This window comes from Phalacrocorax carbo, chromosome 1, assembly GCF_963921805.1.
Source record: "Phalacrocorax carbo chromosome 1, bPhaCar2.1, whole genome shotgun sequence".
NCBI classification, from domain to species: Eukaryota; Metazoa; Chordata; class Aves; order Suliformes; family Phalacrocoracidae; genus Phalacrocorax; species Phalacrocorax carbo.
Window position 1 is genome coordinate 124,396,407 of NC_087513.1, and position 26,427 is coordinate 124,422,833.

General features: G+C 38.5%; 1 protein-coding gene across 1 annotated transcript in view; it reads left to right on the plus strand.

Annotated features, from left to right (window-relative positions):
* The window catches only part of RPGR (retinitis pigmentosa GTPase regulator), a 63,114-nt gene that overhangs the window by 4,240 nt on the left and 32,447 nt on the right, over positions 1-26,427 (plus strand). The window contains exons 2-6 of the mRNA XM_064473355.1: positions 4,169-4,261; positions 6,790-6,852; positions 8,433-8,591; positions 10,110-10,259; positions 19,120-19,278. Of these exons, the coding sequence (XP_064329425.1) occupies positions 4,169-4,261; positions 6,790-6,852; positions 8,433-8,591; positions 10,110-10,259; positions 19,120-19,278 (624 nt within the window). The remainder of the gene's footprint in view (positions 1-4,168; positions 4,262-6,789; positions 6,853-8,432; positions 8,592-10,109; positions 10,260-19,119; positions 19,279-26,427) is intronic.

A 26,427-nucleotide genomic window follows, 5' to 3' on the forward strand; every position in this document is an offset into this window, starting at 1 on the left:
AAAAAAGGCAAGAAGGAGGACCCGAGAAACTATAGGCCAGTCAGCCTCACCTCCATCCCTGGAAAGGTGATGGAGCAGTTCATCCTGGAGGTCATCTCCAGGCATGCAGAGGAAAAGAAGGTTATCAGAAGTAGTCAACATGGATTCACCAAGGGGAGATCATGCTTGACCAACCTGATAGCCTCCATGATGGCATGACTGTCTGGGTAGATGAGGGGAGAGAAGTGGGTGTTGTTTACGTCAACTTCAGCAAGGCATTTGACACTGTCTCCCGTAACATCCTCACAGGTAGGCTTAGGAAGTGTGGGTTAGATGAGTGGACAGCGAGGTGGATTGAGAACTGGCTGAATGGCAGAGCTCAGAGGGTTGTGATCAATGGCGCAGAGTCTGGTTGGAGGCCTGTAATTAGCGGTGTTGCCCAGGGGTCCTTTCTGTGTCCAGTCCCGTTCAACATATTCATCAATTACCTAGATGAAGGGACAGAGTGTACCCCCAGCAAGTTCACTGGTGATACAGAACTGGGAGGAGTGTCTGATACACCAGAAGGCTGTGCTGCCATCCGGCAAGGTCTGGACAGGCTGGAGAGCTGGGCTGAGGGGAACCTCATGAAATTCAGCAAAAGCAAGTGTAAGGTCCTGCACCCTGGGGAGAAACAACCCCATGCACTGGTACAGGTTGGGGGCTGACCTGCTGGAAAGCAGCTCTGTTGAGAAGGAGCTCGGAGTGCTGGTGGACGGCAAGTTGACCATGAGTCAGCACTGTGCCTTTGTGGCCAAGAAGGCCAATGGTGTCCTGGGGTGCATTGAAAGAAATCTGGCCAGCAGGGTGAGGGAGGTTCCCCATCTACTCCACCCTAGTGAGACCGCATGTGGAGTGCTGCATCCAGTTCTGATCTCCCCAGTTTAAGAAAGTCAGGGAATTACTGGAGAGAGTCCAGCAGAGAGCTATGAAGATGACCAAGGGACTGGAGCATGTGTCTTATGAGGAAAGGCTGAGACACTTGGGTTTTGTCTCGCCTGGAGAAGAGAAGATGAGGGGGGATGCTTATAAATATCTGAAGGGTGGACATCAAGAGGATGGGTCCAGACTCTTTTTATTGGTGCCCAACGACAGGACAAGGGGCAATGGGCACAAGTTGGAGCACAGGAGTTCCACCTAAATATGAGGAAAATCTTCTTTCCTTTGAGGGTGCTAGAGCAGTGGAACAGGCTGCCTGGAGATATCATGGAGTCTCCTTCTCTGGAAATATTTAAAACCCGCCTGGACACAGTCCTGTTGTTGTCCAAAAAGTGTATTCGTTGCCCGGTGTGCAATGCGTCAATAATCACACACTCCACAGAGATATTGCTAATTTATTTCAGGGTTGCACAAACCTGGGTGCTTGGTTGTTTTCCACAAATCAAGCACACCGAAGCCAACTACCTCATTATATTTATACAATAATCTAATATATATTCTGCCTATCTAATACATATGCATTCTAATCTACATAGGTTGCATAATGGCATTAAGTCACTCCTCTTGGCTCCGCTTCAGATCCTTCTGCACATGCCTTCCTCTCTTCGGGGGTCCTTGGTGGTCTTTACAGATGAAGCACTCTAACATTTTTTTATCCATACATATGGTTGCATGTCACCTAAGAACAATTCAAGGCCATTTTCTCTTGCTAACTCTCGTTTATTTTCTTCCAAAAGGAATGTTTGTCCTTGATTAAATGACCATGATATCCTGTCCCTAAGTTTAGGTTAAATATTAAAACATCAAACAATGCTTGATCAAAAAAAAAAAAAAGGGTCTAGATTCACGCTAATTAAACATAGATAAAACCTCTTCTTTCTAAGGGGGCTTGTTCTTTTACACTATGCTCCCTGCTCTGGGTGTCCCTGCTCAAGCAGGGGGGTTGGACGAGATGATCTCCAGAGGTCCCTTCCAAACCCTACCAGTCTGTGATTCTGTGAACACTTAGCTGCCTGCTATAACCAAGAAGCATGTTGAGGATTTCAGCTGGTATATTTTCGTCAATCCTAGTAGTCCCTTTCTTTATATCATGTTGTTTCCTGTTTGCTGCCCAGAGTCATTAAAATAATAATTTTGTAATTTTATGAATTATGAAATTCATAATTTTATGAAAATAGGGCCTTCTGCAAACAAAATTCTCTCATCTTTCCTGGCCAGCTTAGATTGCATCATGTCTGTTCCAAAACCTGATTTTCTGCACAGGCCCAGAAACGTTACTTTGTTACAGGCATTTGTTTAGGTTCCTCCTAGTTTTCTTATTTTCTGTTACACTGCTAAATGTTGAAGACTGACATTTTACAAAAGGCTGTCACTCAGTTGCAAAAGAACGTGAAAAAAATTCCTCTCATCTATTAAGCTCCTTGACTTACAAAGCAATGCCTGAAGATTTGAAGACTGGTTTAAGAAACACCAGGTTACAGGATGAAAAGCATGACCTGCTGGAATTTTGAATGGATAAAAGAGAATATGCTTAAATTGAATTATGGAAGCTTGGCATCATATTCCCACAGGAGTATGACTGTCTTATAAAGGCAGTTGAAAAGTATAAACCAAGAATACAAGGAAACATACATCAATATAGGATGCCATTTGCTAATAAAATGTCTTTCTGTTAAGGTGCATTTTGCTCTCAGAGACAGACAGCTCTGCAGGGGTTTTGACATGATTGCATTATCAAAATTGGGATGGTGATATAAATGCTATTAGTAAAACACCACGAGTGTAGACTTGACCTCAGATTTTCTTCCGTTCCAACTTTCTTGGAAAGACATAATATTGACACATAGCCCCATGTTCCAAAAATTACCAAATCTGACAATTTGATTGGAACTTTAGATACTAGTTATTGTTAGTTGTTGGTGGTTTGTGGTTTTTCAACTTTGTGTTTATATTTAAGAAAATAAATGGATTTTTTAACAGAGTAAGTATTTTTGTTATATTTTAAACATTTCAGTATCATATTGCAAAGTCTCTCTAAGCCATTTTGGCATTATTATGTGGAATTGCTGTTATGTGTTGCAATCATGTGATAATTGTTGATTGCTAGGGTGACAAAGTTTATTTACATGACAGCCTTGTGGTGGAGTCTAACTCACAAAGTTCTGCAGACCTTCATCAAAAGTAAACAAACTGCTTTTAATAGTTGTAAAAGGGTTTGGGTTTTTTTTGACAAATCAGTTTCTGTTGTTTTGGAAAGATTTCTGTTGGCACAAAGGTTTTATCTTTGGGTGTGAACTTCAGAGCTTTACAAAAGATAATTGTTTAAAAAAATGAAATGAAATTAAATTAATTCATTTTAAGGTATTGTTAGTAGCCGGTTATGGCTGTCTAATTTGCATGCCTGATGGCAAAATTTTCATCTGTTCATATACCATTCTCATAAAAAAACCACTGGTTATTCAGCATTACAAGAGTTCATTGTTTGTAATGGTAAAACCTGCAAGTTCAATGACATGTCATACTGGTTTCTGAAATATGATTCTAGTATTGCTCCTATTGAAGGTTTGTAATCTAATGTTTGCATTTAGGTTTACAAAACTCCCTGACTGCATGGTGGTGTTATGCATTTCTTCTTTACATGCAGAGTAACAATACAATTTGTAAACACATTTGAAAATTTATCAGAAACTATGTTCTCTAGAAGTGAAAATTTGTAAATCATTTTAAGAGAAGACATTTAGCAGAAAAAAGAAATGCCCCTCCCAATAAAATAAGCTGAATATTACAAATCTGTGTTTGTGTTATTTATATAGCTACATTATTCATTCCTGCTCAGTTAAATGTCCTGTTATTTTATAAGTAGGCCTGTAGATACTGTGGTTTCTGAACTGCAGGGTGTGTCCAAGAGCACAACATTTTATTTTCTGAAGAGCACTTTATCTGTGCTGTAATTAAAGGAGAGGATGTTTGTTCTGTTTTTTGTCCCTTCTTCTGGCTGGGGATTTCTTACTTAAACAACACAATTACTGCTTCTGTGCTGAAAAATCACAAGGACATTAATTACTGTTTACACTTAAGTATTGAATTGCCTAATCTTAAACCTTACATTAAAAAGGAAGTAATAAATAGCATAGTGTGTGAATGACCGTCTTCTCTTGTGTGAGATATTCAAACACTTGTATGGATTCTGACCGTGCTTTTTTTTTTTCAGGGAATGGTAAACTATACATGTTTGGCAGTAACAACTGGGGCCAATTAGGACTGGGATCAAAGAACACTGTCAGCAGACCAACATGTGTTAAAGGTTTGTTTAATTTTTTTGTCTTTTTGACAGGAGACCCTTGTGAAAAGGTACTTTAAGATGCAGTTCCAAAATAACTGATTCTGCTTTCTTTGCTCATCATGTGTAGCGTATTACTGCACAAGCTCATAAAGGCAGCTTAAAAGGATCCCTGACTGATTTTCCATCCGTTCCAGATTCTGAGTCCTTTTGAGTCTGAAGATTAGTTCAGATACATAAAATCCTGTCTTTTTTGAGGGCTCTTATTTTATGTAATATTTGCCTTTTCTGACAAATGGCATCTTCATTGTGACTGCAAAGACATTGATCAGATGCTTGGCCTCTGCAGTATTGTCTCTGCATTAGAAATCAGAGTTCCAACCTCATTGTGTAACCTTTGTATTACTTTTGTCTTAGCACCTTCATAAATTAAAAAATCTATCAGGAACTTTATACAAGTACCGCTCCATTTTTAGCAATTATAAGAAGTGCCCAAGGGGGCATAAATGTTAATGTGTTTGTAGGAAGCAGTAAAATAAATGCCCGTATTCTTTCATGTGTTGTAAAATATGTTTTCATTGCACTGTTATCTTCTTGATCTTTTCTTGCTGGTTTTATCTTGTCAAACAAAACTAAGTCAATACTTTTTCCCTATCCCCTTACTTATGTCAAGTCACATCTATCCCATTAACACATTTCTTTTCACCATTAAATGTTTATCTTCATTCTTTCTGCCAACAGATCGATCTGTTAGCTTATTGTTAAAAACAAATTATCCTGCTTGTTCAAACTCTTTTCTTCCTGATTTAGTTTATTCTGCTGTCCTTTATCTGCTTCTCTCTCTATTTCACTTCAGAGGGAGAATGCAGCTACTCTCAGGTTCACATCTTCTGTCAGCCATGTGAGAGACTGATTCTTACCTTGGCTTGAACGGATTGGGTGTCAAGTTTTGTTTTTACTGTCAAATTGCAATAGATAACAAAAGACAAAGAGATGGTGACAGCAATTCAAAGCAGACCTGGCATCCATTGTAAAAAGTCACAAGGCGAGGTATCTCCTGCAGTCGGCAGCAGGAGAAAGTCTTGGAGCTTTGCTCACTAGCTTTCAGTCATCCCTTGGCTTTGGGAATGCAGTTGCAAGGACACATTTCAGATTCTGCTTGAGGCCAAATGGTTGTGGCTGCATCTTTTCTGAGAAAATTTTCTGGGACTTGAGTAGAGAATAATGAAATTGGTTAAGAAAAATTGCCAGCAACGTTGTAAATATAGCATGGCTCATTAAATGCAATTGATTAGCCTAAGTGGGAGGAAGGTTAGAGAGCACAGGCTTCTGAAGAGCTGAATAGGATCATCTCTGAAGTCAGAGGCAGAGTTTTGGGATATAAAGCAGCAGGAGGAAGCCAACATTGGAAGTGTTATGGTTCCAGCCTGGTGGTGATGGTACGTATCGCATAGGATAGGCAAGACCCTGAATTTAGACAATGTACGTTTTGTGATAGACAGTTCATGCTTAAGTAGATAGATTTGTTCAGTGACTTGGTAGAAGGGACTTTAATCTGAATGTTATGGAGCTGCGGGGAGTTGATTTGGAAGGACTGAAAAAGAATTTGTGAAAGGGGTGATGGTTGTTGTCTTTGTCATGGACTAGTGCAGTGGAAAAGCAATTAGAGATACATTATGTAAAAATAATGCTGTTTTAAGAGCACTGTATAGGGCACATGGAAATGGCTGACAGCAGATATTGTTGGCAGTGATCAGTAATGGGAGAGACGATGGAAAAGTTAGTGAGACTTTTTTTCCTCTGTTTCTGAAATGGGGTGCACTGGTCATGGGAGAACAGGCACTTCAGTATTCTCTCTTTCCCATCAAAATAACTCTTGACACTTCTCGCGTGCATTCCCAGTCTTTCACAGTGACCAGACTGCAGAGAAGTAGATGCAATGGGTGGGTGGTGATTGAGCTGAAATTGAGACAGGTTGGTATATGGAAAAATTTTAGGTACTGGTCCAGATAGGACTGTCCTTAGCAACTGAGTTTAGTGATCAATAAGAGGACAGTGCAGAGCAAAAGTCTAGCAAAAAAGGTAGCTGTGTATAATGAAGGAAGATAGGGATGGTAAGACAAAAGAACGGGATGATTTTAAAGACTTAAGATAGTGGGAAAAGCATAAGAGGGAGTTAAGGATAGTGCTGTTAATGAAAACTGAAGACAGCTTTAAGCATGCATTTTGTCCTGCAACTTGATATATTCTTTGAGCCATATCCCATAAATGGTAAATTCTGGGGGATGTGGCATTGGGATGATGCAGCCCTCATCAAGTTAACCTGAGTGTCAGCTATAAGTTTTTAAGGTCTATATCTGTTTTCTTGACTTGGGGGAATCTTGATTTAATAAGTCATGTGCTAGGTTCAAATGGGCAACGAATCTTGTAATCATTCTGTGGGTAAAAATATGAAAAAAACAGAGCTCTGTCTAAAGCACAGAACATTTTGTTGTTGAACCAGCTATCAGCTTGTTTGTAACTTTCCCCCCCTCTTTGGCTTTAATTCATAGCTTTAAAACCAGAAAAAACAAAACTTGCTGTTTGTGGAAGAAACCACACTTTAGTTTACACAGGTATGTAACCTATATTATATACATATTAAAGATAGATTTCTTCCTTTGCTTTCATGTAAAATTACATTAGGAACCCCAGGAGTGTTGAGGAAGGAAAAATAAACAAAAATGGGACTGTTAAAGCTTGGGGGTTTGATATCTGGTTCTTTGAATGCTTGATTTATTCTGAGCCAATGCATTTATAAAATAATGTTATATAGGAGTTTGTTTGCAAAAGACAGATGAAAAACTTTCTTGCTGGCATTTGAGGTGTGGTTAACAATTTTCAATATTTCATTTAAGCCCTGTAAAGGTATATTAGTATTTTATATATCTGTACTCAAATTTACGTTTTACAAGTAATTTATCTTTATGAGTGTGAAGTTATATATTTGAGTAAATATAGTAGAACTGAATGCTTTCAAGTCTTCAAATTTTGTTGCATTTTGGTTAGACAAGGTAGTCTGCTATTTCAGTGATAAGTTGCTTTATTTGCTATAAATAAATAAACTGTAAATATAAACTAAAAATAAATTTTTAGAGAGACAGTATACAGATAACTGATGCAAATTCTTGTCATGCTTCTAAAATTTATATAATAGAATAGCCATCTTTGTGGTTGCAATCCTTTAGCTTGCAGTAATGTTATAAAGAGGATTGTTTGATTATTAGGAGGTTTATATATGCGGAGACCCTGAGCACTGTAAATAAGACTATTAGAATAAAACAGACCATTTTAATAACAGTTGAGTATGCAAGACTGCACAGGGTAAATATTAGTCACTTTTAGTGTACATGCTGGCTAGATAATTTGTGGCCATTTACATAGCAATGACCATTTGTAAATTGTATGTCAGTTGCTTATCACATTTGTGTCTGGATTTGTGTTATTAATGGGCCTTATCTTTTTCATCATAGATGAGCACTTTAGATGTGAAACATACTAAAACTAAATATAAATCTTAAAGTTCTCTTAAGTTGAAGATATCAATCATCAGCTTTAACTTCAATTTTAAGATTCTAAAGCAAAATAAAGACCTAGTTAATTAAATCACGTGATTTAAATATTAAAATGAGTAAAATATTTCTAACAAAAACCTAAGCAAATATATTTCATTCACAGTACTCAAAACCATCAAGTTACGCATCCCTTTAATTTACATACTAATATGACTTCAATTTTCCTGCATGTGACATCATTCACCATTTTCTTCCTGCTTTATCTTAAAATATGCATTATTTGGGGAAGGAAATTCTTCTAGCTGCCAGGGCTACCAGTAGTCATTTTCTCAGAACTCTTGCAGGCCTTGGAATTATATTTACTTTTTAGATCAGTCTCCATAATGGTGGGAAATGCAGGCAGTTGAAGTACACATAAGGCCTTTAGAAAGTTCTGATCCAAGCATGTGCAGGAAAGCCTCTTTGCTAGCTACAACAGAAACTGCTGATGTCAACTGAAGCATATTTCAGGGCAGTAGACCCCAACTTTTCTGTAATGTTTGTCTGTCAAAAATTAAATTACTTCCTCCAGTTTCTCTGACTTTTTACCACTGATGACAATGCCTTCATTCTGTGTATTACATGTGCTTTTCTGCATGCAGAAAAAGGAAATGTGTATGCTGCTGGAGGAAACAGTGAAGGTCAGTTGGGATTAGGTGACACAGAAGAAAGGACCACATTTCATTTAATTAGTTTTTTTACCAACCAGCACAAGATTAAACAGCTCGCAGCTGGATCATACACCTCAGCAGCAGTAACTGGTAAGAGCAACTGCTAATAAAATCTATTTATGTGTGTCCAGGTAAACATTTATTCCAGCATTCTGTCTGCCTATGTGGGTGTATTTTCTATGCCTCCCTGTCTTCTTGCCTTCATAACCATAGTCAATTTTTGATAGCCAATTGCCTATTTCAACACAATTTGGTAAGGGTGGCAGTCTCATTAACTTCCTACAATTTTTGTGAAAGTAGAACTTCTCCATGAGCAATGGCCTGCAATGGGAGCTCAACCCATACCAGTTTAGCTGGAATCCTTACAAAGGAGAGACAGTATGAATACCCTCAAAATGGGGAAAATCTTCAGTTCATTTCCAGGGAAGCCAGCTACGAAACATGAGTCTTATGAAAACTAAGTTTCTCTAATTCTACTTCTTACTGCAACTGTTTTGGTCTACTGGTACAGGCTACACAGCTGTGTCATTGCTAATTCTGAAAGAGGCCTTAACCTATGACCTATTTATCCGATGGCAAAATTACACAACTGTGACATGTTGAAGTCCACACAGTTACATACTTTCAGCCATTGGATGGGTGGTCCTTTATTACCCTGTAATGTAATTTCTCAAATTGTGCTATAAAGCAGCTGTTTCCATACAAGTTTAGGATAAGTTATTGAGTCTGTCACTTCAGAATGTAACAGAGAGCATAAGAGTGTATAACAGAGATGCTAGCCTGCTCGTTTGGTTTGTATTATTTTGTGACAGTTGCTAACATTCTACTGAGATTTGTAAGTCGGCTTTGAAAGATTTTAGTTCCCGACAGCATCTCAGTAGCACTGTAGATGGTACGGTTTTTTATTCACAACTTATTTTCCACCATTAAGAAATATGCAGAGAGAAGAACTCATCTCGTCTAGAAAGATCTAGAGATTTTTCATGTTGTTCACTACCTTTTTTCGTTTTTACTGCTGCCATTGGTCTTTGTGTCAACGGAGGCTGGTCTTAATAAACCTGGAACAGCTATTGTGATAGTTGAAGGAAAACAAAATGAAGCTGGGCAATATAATCACCTGTGAAGAGAACAGAAAGATAAGGCAAGAATAAGTGGGATGTGTACCAAATTCAGAACTAAGAATACCTTTGAAAGAATGAGAAAGCGATGACTTGCTAGTAAAAATGAGATGATGTCTTACATTCATCGTAATATTTTCATATTGACCTGTGACAACCGAATTGTCTTGTACACTGAATCTTCCTCTTTTTGAAGGAATATTTTTTTACATAGTACCTTTTCTGTTGCTATTTATGGTCTACCATCAGTTGATGACTAAGTGTTCTGTGTCACTTTTGAAAAGCTTAAGGGATACCCTCTTACTTCACACTGTTTTGTTGCATTGTGCTAAATACCATTTTATGTCCCTGAGATCATTTAGTAGTATCTACTAAAGCACTACATTTAGTAGTATCATACACAGAGTTTATGAAATGCTCTGAAATGGGTAGATTACCTTTTATTAGCTTTGGGTATTAAATCTGTTAACTATCTGGGTCTTCATTTTAGAGGATGGGCAGCTTTTTGTGTGGGGCGACAATTCGGAAGGTCAGATTGGTTTGGCTGATGAAGCCTGTGTCAGCGTCCCTTGCCAAGTGGATGTTGGAAAACCTGTTTCCTCTGTATCCTGTGGATATTATCACTCTGCCTTGATAACAGGTAAAAGAATGGGAATGAATAGCAGTTAGTGGAGACAAGTCAGTGGTTTTCAAATTATTGGTTTTTGTAAAGGTAGCTAATGAGGCATTAATTACTTTTGAAACTAGATATACCATAGTTGTTAAAACCTGTCCTGCGACAGAAAGTCATCTATGTAGTTTTGTATCACATTGAGAGATTTTACCAGAGACAGGTTCTCTAAAATGTGGTCCTAATTAAAGTGGGAAACTCGTATATAATCTACTATATAATTAAGAGTATTGTTGAATTAACGATACTGTGAGAAAAAAACTGCAGTTATTTTTCCACATTTGCACATTGTTGTGCAAAATTATATTAGAAAGAATGACTATCTTGCCACACTTTATTTTCATGAAGGTTATGACAAATGTTGTGGATTAATATTATAGTTTCAGTAATCCAACTTTTCTTGAGATTATTCTTTTTTTGTGTGTGATGATCAAATAATCATCTTCATGTTCTCCAGAAATATAAATATTGAATAGAGTTACTATGCTTTGAGGAAAAATTAATCTCATTTGCTAGCATTGCAAGACTGTTGTCAAAGTTTGATGTTATGTCTTAAATTCTAAGTTTTGAAGTCAGTTAAACAGGGAGTACATGATAGGAGAAGAACCATATGCTACAGTGAGACAGTTTCTGATCTTCAAACCAACCCACCTCTCTGTTGGTTTCCAAAGTGATGATGCCACTCTTTTTAATAATGCCAATATGGGTGAATTTATCAGTCAGTACTGATAGTGTTATATGTGAGCAGCCATGAATTCCTCTCAGGCATATAGATTTACTTTATTAAGCTTTACAGTTTAGTCCCCTCAGAGTAATTAAAGATATCAAAGGATCAATAGTTTTGATTGTAAAGCTTTTAATGGGTACCCAGGAACTATTCCGTCAGATACTTTTCTCAGGTTACTTGACAAATGTTGCTTTTCCACATAAAATATCTATTTGGCTCTCTGAGATGATGCTATTAACAGAATGAGAGCTTCCTATGGTGGACAAGTACTAATTAGGTATTATGCTGTTAGTGTGCAACTTTTATTACAGATGCTTTATTACAGTAAATGAATGAAGTGCCTCTGACTGATCAGGAGCTCAGTACCTGTTGGGAAATCTACAGCTTCCTGAACTCGAAGTAACTGGGGGGGGGGGGGTGGAAAAAAAGAGAAGATCCTTACTTCAACAATGTAGTAAGGAGGTGTGTATTTCTGCCTTAGAGCCAAGAGGTGAAGGTCTCAAAAGACTGCAGCGGGATGTGACAAAAGCTCTCATTAGAAGAAGGGTTGAGGACAAGCATCTAAGAGCAAGGAGAGAACACTGTGTGCCATGTGCTCTAAGGAAGTGGAAACTTTTATTGGAGGAGGACAAGAAAAAAGGATTAGGGTAGCAGCTGGGCAAGAGAAACAGACCCTTTTAAAATATCAATAGGAAGATGAACTGGTTATCAACTGTGAAAATGGAGAGTTGTTGAACCCCTAACTGTTTAAACAGGCCTGGGTGTGAGATGGAAAATCTTCATTTTCGGCCTTAGTATCTGCAAATCCTGCACAAACTGGGCTTCAGTCTATCTCGCTGAAGCTGCTGACGCACAGATGGCCTCTTTTATGGTGAAAGGAGTAGTTTGTTATTATTTTCCTTTGGGCCCTTTCTGACAGTTTTAGTTGACCAATACTTTAACTACCATAGAAATTTAGTGTTGGATATCCAGGTACTTTTACTGAATTGATCTTTTGTTGCGCTAGTGTCAGTGTATATCCAGACAGTGTTTAAAAACAAAGCTTATGGATTTAATCTAAGTGTACCATAGTTACATATTATTTTAGCTATGAAGTTAGCCATTAAATTATGAATTTGGAATTTCTGCAAGTTGATTCTGTTTGAGTACAGATGTAGTTACCTTATTTTTTCCTACAGCCTAGTTAGGAAGGAAGTCAGGGCACTCTGCTGTTAAAATTTTTTGCTTAAAAAAAGGTGACTTTTAGCATTATTAGGATTCTTTTTTCACTTACGGAAAACTCTTGCCTGTAGGACTCTCTGGACTGGCTCAGAACAGTGGTTCACGTCCTCAGTATTCTGCCTCTGAAGTGTGGTAGAACACAGCAAACTAGATAGTTGTGGAGTATTTGGAATATTCATATTACATGGATAGCGTTTTTTTCCCCTGAATTGCCAGTTAGTCCCTGAATTGTGTCTTGAAGTATGTTTAAAAGTTTGCCTAGCACAGGATGTTTTCCATATATTCTTATTGTATGATTTTACCTTGTACACTAGAATTTAGAGTTATTAGTGTTATTTTTAATATATACTTTTGGAGGAAGCATCTGGAAAAGAAAGTGGTTCTGTATTTCCAGAAATGAAATTTGAACTGTTCCAGCGAGTGTATAATCTGTATTAATTCCCTCAGCATCAATAAAGCATATCGGAGGAACTTTTCTGGATTGTGGTTGCTGTTACTATGGAAGAAATGGGAGAAATGCTGTTAATGGAAAGCTTTCAAAATCTGTAACTTATCAGTTATTCGAATACTATAGAATTACTACATTTTGACTTTTTAAACATGACTTATACGTTAAAAAGCATCAAATAATATACTGTCTTTAATAATAAAACATAGTTGCAGTAGGACTTGATACATGTTGCCGGGCTGAACTGATGAGCATGGCACCATATGGTTCGCTTCCTTAATAGATTTGCATTTGACATAAGCTGTATACTGGCTAAGCAAACTGTTAGGATCACAGGCATATCTGGGTTAAAACTGAAAGCTGTTTAATGAGTATACTAGAATACATAGTGTGGTCACAGAGTGCCCTCTCCAGGGCAGGATGTTCATTAATAGGAGACTATTGAGAAAAAAAGTGAAGTATGGATTCCAGCTTTTTTTTTTTTTTTTTTTTTAACTAGTGTTGTTATTTCTTTGAAACAGCTGGTTTTAGAAAGATTTTTTGTAGGCATTTGTCTTTAAGATATTTAGCTACTATAAAGTCAAGTGCAATGTCAGTGAAAAGTAGAGTGGAATCCTGACACAAACATTTAGCAGATAAAAGCATGTTTTATGGAAATTGTATGGCATTCAATCATCTGAATTTGTACACCAGTTCTATAACCCTTCCCCCACCCCCGAAGTTTCTCTTATCTAGTAGTTCCAAAACGATGATTTGTCACCTTTCTTACTTTTGCTTTTTAGAATGCCTTCTTTGCAGATGATAATCTGACTACTAAGCATGTCAGTCACCTCTGTTCTACCACGTACAGGTGGACCCCACTGGTGCAAAAAGTAGTTGTAGAGTAGAAGAACAGAATATACCCTGAATTATTTTAAATAAAATCAGGTCTGAAATTTAGACTAGGCACAAGCACAGGCAATGGCTAGCTCATTTCCATACCCAAATTAGGAAGATGGTCTTGTTACTCACTTCATGTTTGAAAGATGATTGTTTGCTCCCTTTTCCTCTACTTTGCAGTCTTCAAAAAGTTCCATTGAAAAACAGTTTTTAGTTTATAGCTTCCAGCCATCTTTAAGGACTTTTTCCCAGTATGTTTCCTTTCCTCTCTTTTTGCAGACTTGGGACGTTAGGTCCCCATATTAGAGGTATGTCTCAAATAAAGCAACAGAGAAAGAAAGAGCTGAAAGAGCGTAGCAATGATTTTGAGTCCATATACAGATATTTACTTGACTAGTCTTTGGCCACATTCACTCAAGAGGGGACATTGGCAAGCATGTATAGCTCATTTGTCCACTGGAGGAGATGGAGAGCAGAAAAAGCCAATGTGTCTAACCAGTACTCTGGTGTCTAAAGCAGAATTACATTTGTGGAGCCAGGAAAGAACTGAATATATTAGACCTCTTCTGGTGTTTTCTCTGCCTGAACTGTTACTATAAGCACGGTCAAAATAGATTGTCACTGACAAGATATCTCCTTCATAGAGCTTTGCAGGTTCCTTGAATTATTTTTTTTCATGTACTTTGTCATTATTTTTAGGGACCAGTTTTAAAGATCATCTATTCCACAAACACTTCCATGCTCAGAATTCCAGTGTTTGAGGTGGTTGCAACCAGTTTGGTCTGGAAGAAATACTACTGTTTTTTTTCCTCCTTCATTTATTCAAGGGATCATAGAGTGATCCATTTCTTTTGTCTACTGCCTTCATTTGCCACCAGCCAGGTCTCACGTCTTCTCTCATCTGCAGCATACACATTTGTCTTTGAGGGACAAAGATAGTTTTCCATTCGCTTGCCCATTTCTTTGACATGCTTCTGTAACCTAAAGTTTAGTGATACAGAAAATGTGCCACATTAGGGAAAGTTCAACATGTGAGAGTGACTCATGAGAGGAGCAAATTAAATAACCAGGTTCCACTGTGAACAGAAAGTCCTTAAAATGCAGATATACTGCACACAGTACATAATGTCCTTGAAATGCAGATGTACTGCACACATACTGTACTCAAAATTTATCCAGGTTTGACTGGATTCTTTTTATGCTTGATAGCTATTCTTCATAGTTTTTAGACTACAGTTTGCCTTAAAGGGATGTGTAATGTATTCAAAAATTGCTTTAATAAATGGGTTTATCTTTGTTAGCTGGATTATTAAGTTGAAAAAATGTAATAAACTTGATTAGTTTGGGAAGTCAATGGAAGCTTGGCCATTTGAATCTCTAATCCTATTAATTAGATTGTGATTGGATTAATATTTGCTGTGCAGTAGTGTTTAAAAAGAAGTGCTGGCCTCGTCAAAGGGAAATGCATAAGTAGTTAACTCCCAAGTGCTTTTGGGGCTTTATCAGCTTGTTTCTAGAAATATACGATGGATCCAAGAGTATTAAAACAATACTTACCTTCCAAAAAATGCAGCACTCTTTTTGTTGTTGGGTTTTTTCCTTTCTTTTCACTGAGAGACGCTAATCAAATATCTTTTTGATTAGGGAATGTTTTGGTTACAGAAAGCCTCACATTGCAGTTGATTTTTTTGCTGTTAGTTGGGCTCCTGTTTTAGAATAGAAAATTGATGCTGCTGCAAATAATTGCCATGTGTCAGCGGCTGAGGCCTGTTCAGAGTATTTCTCCACGTAGTTGTAAGAATAAGGACCAGAATTCAAACAGAAAATCAGACTGAACAGAGAAGCCTGCAAGTCCATAGTTTAGAAATTAAATGAAATATACTTCTCTGCAGCGTATCTGCTGTTTCAGAGATCATTCGCTGTTTCTTAAAAAACACAGACGGATTGAAATGACTGCAAAACACCTCTTAAAAAAGAGGTTAAAATGTCTTTAAAAATGTTAAAAAACATTTCTTAAAAAAGAAATGTAGAAGAATGCAACAAAGGTATGTCTGCACAGATGCATGCAGGTAAATGAAGTGTTATCATATTATTGGGGTAGTTTGTGCAGGAAAGAAAATGTCAGAACAATAAAAAAAGTAAGGACAGCTGGGAGGATGGACTTAGTTACAACTCTGATGGTGATAGTTGGGAAATACAGCTGCTATCCTGTTTCATTGTCTTGCTGAAGAGAAAGCAGCTCTGTGAATAGATTGTGGGTGGCTATTCTTAATAGCCTGAGCTCTGTGAAACCTTGCAGGAAGCTTGACATTGAGTAAGACTGTATTATTGTCATTCCCTGATTGCCTCTCTATGCAGTTAGAGCATTCAGTAAAGATAGAAAGTCCAGTTGCTAGCCTGAGTGGCCCAGGAGCATGGTACTTGAAGAGTCTGTGCCATTGTGAGAGGCAGAAGTGATCTTGGAAAATACAGAAACCCTATAAAATAGTCTGGAGTTTCTTTGAGGAAGGCAGGGGCTAAATTTCTCAGGTCTTGTAAGCTTTACAGATAAATATTGTGGCCTCAAAGTTAGGTTCTAAATCTGTGGTGGAAGTGCTGGGTTGCAACTTTATGTTGAGGCTTAGGACCCATTTTCCATCCAAAGCAGGAATTCAGCTCTTATGAAAAAAAGTCCTTTTTACTGTTTTTGCTCTTTGAGTATGTCTTACATTTTTTTTTCAGAATTTTTAAGTTAATTGATAAATTTATGCATTTAAATTAATTTGAACCTGAGGTAGCTTAAAAAATGCATAACCTCTTTTTTTTTGTCCTGAATGAACTTTACCATAAGAGAAGAGAAAAGACATACTTCAGGTTCTCTCTGTAGTTAAAATTCATTGAAAACCTGTCCTCAGGCTTCCTTTGAAGAAAATAGATTATAATTGAGCCTTTTTTTTTTTTTTTTCTTATTGTGGACTGTCTATACCAAAGGTAAGCTACATCACAGATCAGCATGACTGCTCCAGAATTACTTCCTCTGAGAGGATGGGAGGAGAAGCACTGCTTTATTAAAAGACAGTAGTTTAAGGGTTTTCAGAATGAATGAAAGCCCTTCTGATGGAGAGTCCTGGCAAAAAGTCTGTGCTGCTCTGTTGTATGCACCCATTGCTGTAGTCGCTCTTTTGCACAAAGTAATCAAGAGCCAAGTGCCACAAAGAAAAAAATATATATATTGCTGGCAAAAGAGTTTTCCAGGAAAAACAATTTGAATCAAGTTTATCTGTTGGATTTACCAGATGACTTAAATGAAAATGTATTACTAACTAGTTGTCCCATAGTTATACAAAACGAAGATGCGGTTTTGCAACCTGAAATTCTTGCTCAGTTTTTATTCATGCAAAAGGAATTTTTAAATGAGTGTATTACCAGAGTAAAGCTCAGGAAGATTCAATAAAACCTACACATTTCTTACTGACACCAGTTTTGACTTTCTCATCATCAGAATTAAAATTTCAAAAAGATAAAATTCCTTTCCTGTTTTGGCTTCGTATGCCCAAGTTTTAATAAACGTCAGTTCATTTTGAATCATATCCTTCAATTTTTATTAACTTGGTTTTAATAATTTGACTAATCTTGTTTGCTTTTTAGAATGCATACGTAGCTTAATTTTTTCTACTTTACATTCTTATTCACAGGTTTCCTTTTGGCTCTTCCATATTTCCTATTTCTGTGTAGGCTTATTTTTTTGGTCATTGCTATTGTCCTTAAATTCCCAAATTTTAAGTTGTAGCTGACAAAGTTCAAGGAAAAAGCAACAAATAGGGCACCTATTCAAATGGGGGAATATGCAGACTAACAGAAAACTAGTAATAAGTGTGTTTTCTCATGCTCTGCCGGTGTTCAACGGAGAGAGGGTTGCACTTCTCTAATGGTTAGTTCTGAACACCTAAATAAGGCTTCAGCTTTGAAACTTTATTTGAGCTTATCTGTTTTGATTGTCTATGGTGAAAGACCAGCATTTCTAAGAGTAACCCAACTTTCATGTTGGCAAGGAATTAATAGATTTTGGTAAGAATCTCTCAGATACTTGTGCATCATGCAATCGTAATGCCTCTAAATGCTGTAAATTTGTGAACACTACATGTATCCCTCTGAAAACACTAAATGTATTCTTCTGAAAGTAAAACTGCATTTTGTACTGAAGTACAAATCTGCGTGTTTCCAGAAATATTGTAGATGGGTGCTTCTGATGGCTGAGCTTTAATGATACGTCTGGGGTTTGATATAATGTTGATTATGTAACTGTAGCTATCTCTTTGAATTTACTCTAGCAGGCGGCTCCTACACCAGTTTAAACATTTCTTTGTCTTGGACTAGCTCCATGTGAGAGTTTTGTTTATCCTCGTGCTTTGTTATATCCCATGGTTAAAAACCAAACTTTTTCTTACATAGTAGTGTATGGTGGGTTTTTTTGTAAGTAATTTCAATTTCAGATTGTGAGCCACAATTTTCTATGAGGACACTACTACACAGATAATAATTTTCAGGAGTGGAGAACACTCAGGTATTAACTTGAAGCTTTCCTGGCAGTAAGGAAACATTTTCTACCTAAACCTCACTCTGACCTATTAGAATAGTTGGGGGCCCCTTAGCACGGAAAATAAGAAATGTGTATGTAGATAGATTGTAAAAAAAGAGGTAGATAAATGTAAAATGTAGATAAATTGTAAATGTAGCACTGGAAAGTACTTTTTACATGTTCCATTTTAACTCTGGTAGAAGGATATATAGAATGCTCTCTTGAATGGTAATTCACACTTAGATAGCAGTGAAAAAGCAAAGGGAGTGATTGGAAAGGTAAAACAAAGGAAAACCTCAAAGTAAAATTAATTACCCAAATTTGGGATTGAACAGTATTAGAATTGGATTCTTAAAAAGTCCAAGTAATGAGAAGGGTCTTCTTGTATGAATATGTAGCAGATCAGAAAGAAGTTACAGGAAGAGTTCTGTGAAGACCTCTCAGTATTTTTTGTTAAACTTAATTCTGGTGGAGTTATTGCTATGGAATCACTGCTCTGTGTGTGTGTGTGTATATATATATATATTTGTATATATAGCTCGTTTCTTGCTGTCCGACTGCACACAGTTTCATGTCATTTACTCTGCTTTTTTCTTTGAAGAAAGTGTGGATCTTCCATCAAAATTCCATAAAAAACGATTTTCTGTTTTAACTGAGATTCTTACAGGCAACTTCAGTTGACATAAATACTGTTTACAGAGGGAATTGTAACCTCTCAGAAGCAGGATGTGTATGGTTTTGTTTTTCCCTTGGCTAGATTCCTTGCAGGCTAAATATTGTGATTGTCATATGGAAGGGGCTAATATTTAGACCCTTCTTGGCCCATCAAAGCAGACTGCTGTGCACAGCTGTTTGGACATTATACAAATATGTTCAATTATCCCATTACATTCATACCCTTTTCTATCTGACTGGTTTGTGTCTGCAGCAGTCTTGACAGCCTATCCTTGCTTCTGAGTGCATGCTGGAAATCCTGCTCTGTTTTGTATTTTCACAGGAGATGGTGAGCTCTATACTTTTGGAGAACCTGAGAATGGGAAACTGGGATTATTGCCTGAACAGCTGAAGAACAATAGAGTCCCACAGCCTGTACTGGGAATTATGGAAAAGGTTAATAAGGTTGCTTGTGGTGGAGAACACACAGTGGTGCTGACAGGTATGCAATTTAACTTGCTTTTTTTTACAGCCCTATAACTTAATCAGTAAACTCAGTTTAAAGAATTTGCATCTCACTGAAATGTAAGATGCTGTAGTGATCCTAACTGGAAAACCATTGTACCTCAAGGAGGTGGAAATCCTCATAACAGTGAACCTAAGTGCAGGCCTGTGCATATCCCTTTGCTGCAGGATAAACTTTGCCAGCTGATTGTAACAGAGGAGCTGACAGGCAGCTCCTGCTTGGTACCAGTGGTCGTACCACCTGCGTTTCCATGCCTTTATCTAAAACTTCAGCAGCAAGTTCCCATGTGTGTATGTCCTTTCTATCTGACAGTATAAATGATGAATAGAGTTGTTTTGCTTGTAAGAAAATCGTATGAGAGCTCAAATGTCCAAAGTGGGGCAACCTTCCACGGATGGGATCTGCGTAGCATGCTGTGCCTGGCTGGAGGCCTGTTCAATTCCACACAGCTCAGGTTTCACAGTATCTGAAGGGATATGAGATTATTGATACTATCTTCTTTTTCTTTATGGTCTCAGCTCCCATAAATAGCATTTTAAGAGATACTTTAAAGAGTCTGAGTGCCTTTCTTACTGGAATTATAACAAGCCAGCATCCCCTAGCGCAACATGGGTGATTTGATGTTTCTTTCCTCTGAGGAGCTTGAAAGTGGTATTGGTGTGAGCAGGGAAATTTTAGAAGAAAGCTTCTATTCTGTGGTAAATTTAAATGACCCTGAATGTTTTGGAAGGCATTTAGGAAGTCACTTTTCAAGTAGCTGTCTGTTAATAGTGATGGAGATGCACAGTCTACTGGATGCCTAAATGGATTAGATCTCTTGTTGTGGTACACAATCTGCCTGTCACTTTGAGCAGAATAGAATCTTTGGCATACCTACAAAACTAGTCCAGATACAGACATTCAACATATTGTGCAAGTTACAAAAATGAGCAAATACAACTGTTGCATATTAGTTCACAGGGTTGTATGTATAGTACTTGGAAGATGAAATATGGTGTATATAACTGTACTATTAAATAGTTGTGTACCAATGGTGAATTAGCTTTTCAAAGAGATATATGCAAAGCATCGCTAGCTATTTATTTCCACAAGTTCTATCCTGAACTATAGTAGTATAGAAGCAGGAAAGGGAAGTTTGACTTTGCCCACAGATGATTTAAAAAATATCAGCTTTGGCTTGTAGTGAATTCTGAAGCTGTATGATAAGCCTGTAATTAATCTCCTACCAAAATGCAAAAACTCTAAAAACAAGTAGGGTATATAGATATCAGTCCTTCAATCTGTATTTTGAAAATGCTAAAGTCATCTCTTGTCAATCTTGTGGAGTGCCTTCAAGGTTATGTAATCAAAATTTCTAAAATATAAATTGAAAATTTAACTGAAATTGTAAGTAATATGATGTGCTATTGTACTGCAAGCCACTGGAGGCGGTAAAGGTGGAAGTGATGTGCTGAGAAAGGTTATGTGTAGTGATGAGTCAAGCTGCAAGATTCCAGGTAGGTTAAAACTCCTTTGTGAAAACTATGAAGAGGAAATAACAGCAACCAATCCAGGAAATAATGCAAACATTTGTCTACCTTTGTCTCTCTTCTTCCACCAACATACAGTCTTACCCTGGTGGTATTCTATGTCATAAAACAAATTTCTTTACATGAAATCAGATTATCATTATTAGGAAAAAAAATTACCATAAATTTTGGGCCAGCAAATGTATAAATCATAGTATTATTTTATGGTTTATCAAGTGAAGATCTGCAGAAAGAATTTGATTAACATTATTGATTATTTTTTTAAACATAAATCTGAAGCCAACCAATAGATATTTTGTTTTAATGTTATTTCATGTGATAAAATTTCGTTATAACAAATGACTGTTACAGATATTTAGTAGGAAGATGTAGGCTTGGATGACATCAGCGTTATAGTGAAATCTATACAAGAGCTAGAACAAAGAGGCAAAATATAAATGCCAAAGAACAAATACAGTGAAGAAAACACCATAGTGAGTCACTGTCTCAGTATGTAAGATTCACTTGCGTATGGAAATAGATTTCTAGTATAAGACAAGTAAGAAATTCGGTGCTGGCTTAGCTGGCAGTTGATGGTCAAAGTGCTGAGTGCCAGAAGATCCAGCTGGGTCAAGAGAAGAGGAAAACAATATTGTCCAACAAAATACATTTTCCTAAAGATTAATAGGTGTTCTGATAAGACTGATAGGTCGGATAGATGTTTTTAAATGTGCTTCAGCTACTAATAGGCTACAGCTGTGAACTTCTGCCTAAAACACTGACCAGAGTAGTAGAGTATAATGGAAATACTCTCTCAAGTGAAAGATACTTCATCAGGAGTGTTGACGTACATAAATTTTTCTGACTCAAAACAAAATTTTGGGGAAAAATTGAGAAAAGAGATAGATTTGGACACTAATAATTTAAAAAGTGAGCATACATGCATTATAGGCTTTGCACCAGAAACTGAACTTGAAATCAGTACTGGAGTTTATATTGCATCTTGAGATGAAGTGGCATGACCACAAATTGAGAATTCTGATGACAGATATATCTTTAAAGAGGAGCAGAAACATTTATACCTCTTTTAAGCTCATTTTTCTAAATTAAGAAAGTAGTATAATTTTGAAGAAATTCTGAATTTCATATATCATGATCTGTGAAAATGTGTGCTGCTTGGCTTTAGTAACAGAATATATACTGATGTGGTTTTCATCTTTTCAGGGTCTTTCCAGTTTTTCAGGGTGTGTTATTTCAGTCTCAAAAAATAAGGAGTGTCTGACTATTGTATACTCCCCCGTTTCATCTATCTCATTTAACAAGGAATAGGGTAGGAGAAAATGTCATATGGAGAAGCTGTTGCACATCTTGCCTTATTTCTTGTCATCAGTTCTACTTAGGGTTTATCAAATTAGAAGAAAGCATAATCCAGTTATCGCACTGAATACAAGGCAAGTTTCTTCCTGTCTCTCATACATTATTAGTCTATTCCAAAGCACTTCATTTGATTTCTTTTTTAGGACTGTCTTACCTATTCTATTGGCCATTTTGTATGGTAAGAACCACTGTTATCTGGGTTATTAAATCAAACTATTGTTCGGGATCTCTCCAGCAAGTATCAGAGTAAACGGTAGAAAGTATGTATTAAAATAATTCATTTTTTTTGCTCTGAAACTCCAAAACAGGAAGCTCATCTTTTTTCCCAGAGAACAAAATATTAAACTGTTGAGAACAATGATTTGGAAAAATAAAACTTTTGAAGATACAAGGTTTTAGAAATGTTGAGTATGGATTGGAAACCATCTTCTTTACAAGTCTTACTGTTACTTCTGCCTTTACTATTTGCAGTTGTTCTAGAGAATAAACAAAATCACAGTTAAAAATTCTATCATGCAAAAGCTTTCTCTCACTGATGCAGCACAAACCTATTCATTTCATGACTGCCTATCAGCCAGTTCAAGAAGATCATATCCTTATCCCAGATGATTTTTCTCAGGGACTAAAAAAAAATGCATCCACTACCCACAGTGCTTGCAAATGCTTCCTAATGAAAATGAAAGCTGTTGGTATCGTCACTTTCAAAAGAAATATGAGAGAGCAGCAATCCTAATTTGCATACTTTTTCAATAAAGCTTAGAAAAAAGTAAAACAACAGTAACTTGTGAATCTAGAAATTGGAGAAGAGAGAGATGATTGGGAGTGGCCTTAATATCTTCCATTTTTTCAGATGATGACGGATTCTCTGGGAATAATCCTCTCTGTAAAAGGGTATATTACCTCTTTTTATTCTCTGAAGGGAGGGAAAGGAAAGATATCTCTTCAAAGGAAAAAGTGAAGCACTCTTTTGAGACTAGATTGTTTGACATAACAATACAGCACATTAGTGCGTTAGTATATAAAATGTTGGATTTTTCATCTTCTGTCTCAAGGTCTTCTAAAAAGAACAGAAAGTCAAGATACCCTTTTGACAGAGAATGAAAAGGATGAAATAGCTCTACCTTTTCATGACAGAACTGACTGTTCAAACCATATAGGATTATCTAGATTTTTCAAACCATTCTTAAGCCTGTATGCTATTTGTACTGAAATCCCCAAAGTCCAATTACTAGCTCTTGTAAAACTGAGTATTGTGTCAACAACTGATTTTTACAGTAACATTTTTCAGCTTAAGCTGTTTAAAAATAAAGCTATTGTAAGAGTGAGTAGCCCATTGGTGTAGTAGTAGTCGTTGTTGTCATCATCCTAGTAGTAGTAGTAGTAGTAATAATAATAATAATAAGAAGAAGAATGTTCAAATGAAATTAATCTATGTGGAGAGACATAAGCATATCTGTCTGTTTCTGGTTTTCTTCTGTGAATTTTGAACTTCGTCTATAGCCTTACACAGCCAGGAATGCATGAATCTTAAAAATACAGGCTTGCTGGAGACAGATGGGGTCACCTGTTGCAGAGGGGGAAATAGATTCTGGCTCAGGAGTTAGCAGGCCTCATTGAGAGGGCTTTAGACTAGATACAAAGGGGGAAGAGGATAAAACCAGGCTTGCTAGGGTTGAGCCTAGGTGTGGCGTGCCTATGTTGGAGATGAGATCCATAGATCAGCTGAAGTGCATTTATACCAATGCACGCAGCATGGGCAATAAACAGGAGGAGCTGGAAGCCATCATGTGCCAGTGAAACTATGATGTGGTTGCCATCATGGAAACATGGTGGGATGACTCACACAACTGGAGTGCTGCAGTGGATGCCTACAAGCTCTTTAGAAGGGACAGGCAAGAAAGGAGAGGTGGAGGGGTAGCCTTGTATGTTAGAGAGTGTTTTGACTGTCTAGAACTCAATGACGGTAATGGTAAGGTTGAGTGCTTATAAGTAAAGATCAGGGGGAAGGCCAATAAGGCAGACATCCTGGTGGGAGTCTGTTATAGACCACCCAACCAGGATAAGGAGACAGATGAAGTACTCTACAAGCAGTTGGCTGAAGTCTCACAATCTCTAGCCTTGTTCTCATGGGAGACTTCAACTTACCAGATATCTGCTGGAAATACAACACAGCAGAGAGAAAGCAGTCTCGGAGGTTCCTGGAGTGTGTGGGAGACAGCTTCCTAACGCAGCTGGTAAGCGAGCCAACCAGGGGAGGTGCCCCACTGGACCTGCTGTTTATGAACAGAGGCCTGATGTGTGATGTGGTGGTCAGAGGCTGTCTTGGGCTCAGCGACCATGACATCATAGAGTTCTTGATTCTTGGAGAAGTAAGGAAGAGGGTCAGCAAAACCGCTACCCTGAACTTCAGAAGGGCAGATTTTGGCTTGTTAAGGAGTCTGGTTAACAGAGTCCCTTGGGAGGCAGTCCTGAAGGGCAGAAGAGTCCAGGAAGGCTGGATGTTATTAAAGAAGGAAGTCTCAAAGGCGCAGGAGCAGGCCGTCCCTGTGTGCTGTAAGTTGAGCAGGTGGGGGAGAAGACTGGCTTGGCTCAATAGGGAGCTTTGGCTGGAAGTCAAGAAAAAAAGGAGACCTTACCACCTTTGGAAGAAGGGTCAGGTGACTCAGGAGGACTACAAGGATGTTGTGAGGTTATGCAGGGAAAGATTAGGAAGGCGAAGGCCCAGCTGGAAATTAAACTGGCCGCCACCATTAAAGATAACAAAAAATGTTTTTATAAATACATCAGTGACAAAAGGAGGGCCAGGGAGAATCTACCTCCTTTGTTGGATGCGGAAGGTAACCTTGCCAGGAAAGCTGAGGAGAAGGCTGAGGTACTTAATGCTTTCTTTGCCTCAGTCTTTAATAGTCAGACATGGTCATCCTCGGGGTTGTCAGGCCCCTGTGCTGGGAGATGGAGCTAGTATGCAGAATGAAGTCCCAGTTGTTGAAGAGGTGGCAGTCACCGACCTGCGCCTTCACCTGGATGTTCACAAGTCCATGGGGCCGGATGGGATCCACCCAAGGATACTGAGGGAGCTGGCAGAGGAGCTTGCCAAGCCACTGTCCATCATTTATCAGCAGTCCTGGTCAACCGGGGAGGTCCCAGATGACTGGAAACTAGTGAATGTGACACCCCTCTACAAGAAGTGTCGGAAGGAGGATCTGGGAAACTACAGGCCTGTCAGCCTGACCTCGGTGCTGGGAAAGGTCATGGAGCAGATCATCTTGAATGCCATTATGCAGCACGTGCGGGACACCCAGGGGATCGGGCTCAGCCAGCATGGGTTTATGAAAGGGAGGTTCTGCCTGACTAACCTGGTCTCCTTCTATGATAAGGTAACCTGCTTAGTGGATGAGGGGAAGGCTGTAGACGTTGTCTACTTGGACTTTAGTAAGGCCTTTGACACTGTCTCCCACAGCATTCTCCTGGAGAAGCTGGCTGCTCACAGCTTGGACAAGCGCATTCTGCGCTGCGTTATAAACTGGCTGGACGGCCGAGCCCAGAGAGCGGTGGTGAATGGAGTCAGCTCCAGTTGGCGGCTGGTCACGAGTGGTGTTCCCCAGGGCTCAGTGTTGGGGCTGGTCCTGTTCAATATCTTCATTGATGATCTGGATGAGGGGATTGAGTGCACCCTCAGTAAGTTTGCAGATGACACCAAGCTGGGTGGAAGTGTCGATCTGCTGGAGGGCAGGAAGGCCCTACAGAGGGACCTGGACAAGCTGGATTGTTGGGCCAGAGCCAATGGTAAGAGATTCAACAAGGCCAAGTGCCGGGTCCTGCACTTGGGTCACAACAACCCCATGCAACGCTACAGGCTTGGGGAGGAGTGGCTGGAGAGCTGCCTGGAGGAAAAGGACCTGGTGGTGTTGGTTGACAGCCCGCTGAACATGAGCCAGCAGCGTGCCCAGGTGGCCAAGAAGGCCAAGAGCATCCTGGCTTGTATCAGGAATAGCGTGGCCAGCAGAAGCAGGGAAGTGATCGTGCCACTGTACTCGGCACTGGTGAGGCCGCACCTTGAGTACTGTGTTCAGTTTTGGGCCCCTCAGTACAAGAAGGACATTGAGGTGCTGAAGCATGTCCAGAGAAGGGCAATGAAGTTGGTGAAGGGTCTGGAGAACAAGTCTTATGAGGAGCGGCTGAGGGAGCTGGGGTTGTTTAGTCTGGAGAAGAGGAGGCTGAGGGGAGACCTTACCACTCT